The 4,685-nt window shown below is 59.4% G+C and overlaps 1 protein-coding gene across 1 annotated transcript in view; it reads left to right on the top strand.

The window, feature by feature from the left end:
• The window catches only part of ANAPC11 (anaphase promoting complex subunit 11), an 11,711-nt gene extending 8,955 nt beyond the window's left edge, over positions 1-2,756 (top strand). The window contains exon 2 of the mRNA XM_015560053.1: positions 2,595-2,756. Within this exon, the coding sequence (XP_015415539.1) occupies positions 2,595-2,740 (146 nt within the window). The 3' untranslated portion in view covers positions 2,741-2,756. The remainder of the gene's footprint in view (positions 1-2,594) is intronic.
• The last annotated feature ends 1,929 nt before the right edge of the window (positions 2,757-4,685 follow it).

Genomic DNA, 4,685 nt, shown 5'->3' on the forward strand with positions numbered 1-4,685 from the left:
CCTGGGTCCGGGCTCCCTCCCCTCGAGAGGAGTTGGCGGGAGAAAGGGAGGAGGTTGGGTCCGAACGTGGATCCAGACGCCGTCAGGGGCCGCGCTGGGCTGGGACTCGCGTGGGGCCGGGAGAGGGGTGGCCCTTATTGGAAAATAAAGGGACCAAAAGGAGTTTCGTGAGGAGACGCGCCCATCGGGACGGGAGGAGCCGGAGGAGCGGCGACGCTCCCCGTTCCCGCTCCCGTCCCCGGCGCCCTATTCTTGGCCGAGCGGGGCTGCTGGCCCGGCCCATCACCTGTTGGATCTTTTTGGGGGTTTTTAGCTGCTTGATCTTAGCAGCCCTCCTCCCCCTGCCCCCCTCTCTCTTTCAGGCCCCGACCCCTTTAGGAAGCTGATGCCTGTATCTGTGTGTCTGTCTGTATCTGTGTTTGTGTATCTGTGTATGTGTCTGTGTGTCTGTCTGTATCTGTGTGTGTGTATCTGTGTATGTGTCTGTGTGTCTGTCTGTATCTGTGTGTGTGTATCTGTGTATGTGTCTGTGTGTCTGTCTGTATCTGTGTGAGTGTGTGTGATCTTGCTGACCATCGGGTTTCACTGGATTTCTCCTTTGTGGTGCCTTTGTCCCGGGTCTGTTCTGCAAAGTAGAAATATTTTGCTGTCTGTGTAGGTCAGAAGCTGACGTTTGCTGCAGGGGGTTGAGTTTTTCGTCAGACCCGAGGGAACACGTAAGAAGCAAGGGGAGGACTCGGTGGGGGCGGGGCAGGAAAAGTGGGGACTGAGGCTCCCCACTGCCCTGTGATGACCAGGCCTTGTTTGAGGGCCGAGTGCCCAGAATAGCGACAGGGCTTTGCTGCTGCTGCTTTTTTTAAAATATGTTTTGTTGATTTTTTTTACAGAGGAAGGGAGAGGGAGATCCAGAAACATCGATGAGAGAAACATCAGCTGCCTCCTGCACACTTCCCACTGGGGATGTGCCCATAAGCAAGGTACATGCCCTTTACCTGAATCGAACCCGGGACCCCCCAACCCCCAGGCCAACTCTCTATCCACTGAGCCAAACAGGCCAGGGCGGGACGGGCTTTGCTTCTTGCCGTGAAATGGGGAAGTCCTGGAATTCTAGGCTTAATCTCATCACCTGGAGCTCATCCATCCTGATCCAGTCCCGCCGGTGGGGCGGGGCCTGAGAGAGCCATTGATTGGCTCTGCTTGATCTGTTTCTTTTCATCTATTTTAAATTGTTTCCCAAGGGTACACAGAGGCCAGGGAGGGGGGGCGGGGGGGAGTTCTTACAACTTCCTAAGCAACAGATTGTACCTTCTGAAAAGAAAAAAGTCTTCAAGTGCCCTGGGGTGATGGGTGTGGGTGGGTGAGCCTGTGTTCAAGATGGCACCAGGGGCCTGCACAGCCCAGCGGGGCCGTGGCTGGGTGTCCTCGCGTGCCAGCCCTGCCAGCTGCGGAGAGTGGTGGGTTTGGAGTCTGATCTGTGGACCTGCTGCTGGTGGTTGAGGGAGCCAGTTGTGATGTGCAAGGTGTTTGACAAGCTCAGGTGCTTGCTGTGCAGACTAAGTGGCACTGGTTTCTCTTGCCAAGTGAAAGTCCTTGGGCAAACCCAGAGGGCCCGTGGCTGTAGTAAGGCTGCTCCACGCTCCACGGCCCAGCAGGCTCTGGAGTGAAAGTCTCGGTGAGCTGAGTTCTAACTGAAAGGACTTCCGCCTGGACACTGGCAGGCCCGTGAGTCACCGCCCTGTGCCAGCAGGCAGGGCTTAGGGCGGCCTGGTGCCCTGTTGGTGGGCTCGCGGGACCCCAGCTATGGGCTGGCTGCTCCTGCTCCCCCTCGCCTTCCTGTTTGTAAGGGACCTGATTTGATAGGGTGATTCCAAGCGGAGTTTTGCTAAGGCTGGAAAGGCCCTGAGTGTGGGGGTGTCACGTGGTGTGGGCTCCTGGCACCGGCAGGGGAGTGAGGGCTATAATTTTGTATTTTCTAAGTGTATAGTTTTCTGGTTATGTCATAAACGCTTCAGAAAGCAAGTGACATTTTTGTTAGAGAAAATATGTTTTAAAAGGTTGCCTGGCTGGCGTGGCTCAGTGATTGAACCTCGACCTCTGAACCAGGAGGTCTTGGTTTGATTAGCAGTCGGGGCACAGGCCCAGGTTGCAGGCTCGATCCCAGTGTGGGGCCTGCAGGAGGCAGCGATCAGGGATTCTGTCTCATCATGGATGTTTCTCTCTCTCCCTCTCCTTCCTCTCTGAAGTCAATAAAAAACATCTCCTTTAAAAGAAAGAGGACTAGCCCTACTGGGCTGAGACAGTCACGGTGCAGCCCTGGCATCCAGGTCAGGTGGCTGCAGGGTCTGCTGGGAGGCCCGGGCCGGAGGCCAGGCCAGGGCTCTTCCTGCCACTGATGCCCCTCCCCCCCAGCGTCTCTCACTAAATGGGGCTCACATGGGGGTGGCGTCCCACAGAGTCTGGGGTGACTCCTGCAATTGCCTTCTGTGAGAGGCCCTGGCCACCCTGGGCCCCGACATCTAACGTCCTGGGGTCCCTGCCTCAGCCCCGCCTGCTGCCACGTGCCCTGTGCGACCGCACCTCTCCTGTCCCTGCAGGTAAGGTGCCCGGCGACGACTGCCCGCTGGTGTGGGGCCAGTGCTCCCACTGCTTCCACATGCACTGCATCCTCAAGTGGCTGAACGCGCAGCAGGTGCAGCAGCACTGCCCCATGTGCCGCCAGGAGTGGAAGTTCAAGGAGTGAGCGCCCCCCCCCCGGCCAAAAAAATCTTATTCTGGTCTCTTTAAAAAGTCTTTTCCACATAACAAAAGTGTACATGTCCATCAATATTTATTATTAATTTGTCAGCAGAAGACCCTGTGAATATATTTAAATTGCCAGTCAAGTAACCCTGGAGGCATCCTTGGCCACCGGGCGGACTGAGGACTGGGCTGTGCCGTTTTCTCAGTCATGAAGTTGACACTTTATCCAATGAGTAAAACTCATTAAACTGCCTGAGCGTTGCTGGAGGCCTCTGCTTGCCTGTTTTTTCTTGGCCGCTGACGTGGCCTCGAGGCCTGTGGATATGAAAACTCTCATGAATAAACATCTCCGGGTGCCAGTGAGCCCAGTCACTCCCCGGGAGGCAAAGGAGCCCAGCATCAGCCGGGGAGCCGGGCAGGAGGGGCTCCCCTGGAAGGCCCGGAGGCGCAAAGGCCCAGGGGTCTGTTCCTGCCAATGGGGAAGCGAAGGAGGCGGGTGCAGAGGCCCACGGCCCCCCGGCCAGCTTCTCACTGAGGAAGCCAAGCTGGTTTGCGGGCCCTGGCTGGGCAGTTGGGCCACTGCCACGGTCCCTCTGCCAGGGGGTCCCCAAGCAGGTGCTGAGGCTGTTACGAGCTGTGGGGGCGATGCAGGTGCTGGGTGGTCTGTCTCCATCCCGTCTCCCCCTCCTCCTCCTCCAGGCTGACATCAGGCTGTGACCTCAGGGCAGGGCCATGGCCACCACCGGGAGGGCCTGCAGCTCCCAGGCTTTCCCCCTCCGTCCTGGCTGCCCCCTGGACTCCGCCCTCCTGGGGAGCCACTCAGTGCCCCCAGGCTTCCCACCCTCGCCCGCCCGTCTGGGCCGGTCACACAGCGCCCTCTCGGGGCACCCACACTCCCTGCACTTAGGCTCCTCAGCCTGGTTCTCCCAGGGCCTTTGGTCCCCTCAGGCCACACCCAGCTGCCCACCAGGCCCTGCACGCACCAGAGTCCAGTCACCGCCTCCTCCTGGGCGGGAGGCCCAGGACCCCATCCCTCCCCCAGAGGCAGGGGCCACCACCGCCCTGCAGACCGCCCCTAGTCCCTCCTCCCCCCCCCCCCACCCCGGGGGCCATCCTGCTGCCCTGCCACCAGCTGGTCCCCTCGCTGTGGCTCTAGTCAGAGTCTGCGTCCAATGCGCCTCCTAGACGCTGGCACCTAGTAGGTGTGCGACCATGAGCCTCGCGGGCAGTGTTGTCTCCTACCCCAGGATGTGGACGTTTCCAGAGCTGGGGCCTGGCCGCTCTGTTGCCCCTCCTCCCGGACGCCCCCACCCCCACCCCGCGCCCCCAGCTGCCCTGTTGGTGGAACCTCCCCCGGGTGTGAGAGGGGCGTGGTCTCTGGCCAATTGCCCTTCAGGGCCCGACACTGTCCTGGGCAGTGTGGTCAGTGGCTCTCTCCCGCCTCTTGAGCGCTGAGGACTCGGTGACAGGGCTGGGCGCCCTCAGATGACTGGGGGTTCAGCGCAGCCCCCCTCGCCCCTATCCTGTGACCCCCTGGAGATCAGACCATGGGCAGTGGGAGCGGCCTGGGCGCCCCTCCCAGCAGAGGCGGGCAGGGCTGGAAACGGGGGACCTCGGTCAGGGCGGGAGGACATCCTTGCTGCTTGACACAGTCGCTGCAGGGAAGAAACATCTGCACAGCATATGTTTCAAGGGACCTGGCGTATATGGCATACTGTTCTTAATATGTTTGCTCACCTTCTTGGCGCTATGTGTTTTAACCAAGGTCACCGCTCCGAGAAAGGTTGTTTCCCCAGGTAGGGATTTTTCCCTGAAGTTAGGGAGGGAATAAAACCCCTTAACTAAGTGCTAGGCAGGTAGTTAATCACAGGAAAAACAAAACCTAAATACTGGCTAGAGTGGACTTATAGTCCTGAGGTCAGGGAGAGGCCTCCCGGCCCCTGTTA

The sequence above is a fragment of the Myotis davidii genome, unplaced genomic scaffold (assembly GCF_000327345.1).
Source record: "Myotis davidii unplaced genomic scaffold, ASM32734v1 scaffold211, whole genome shotgun sequence".
NCBI lineage: Eukaryota > Metazoa > Chordata > Mammalia > Chiroptera > Vespertilionidae > Myotis > Myotis davidii.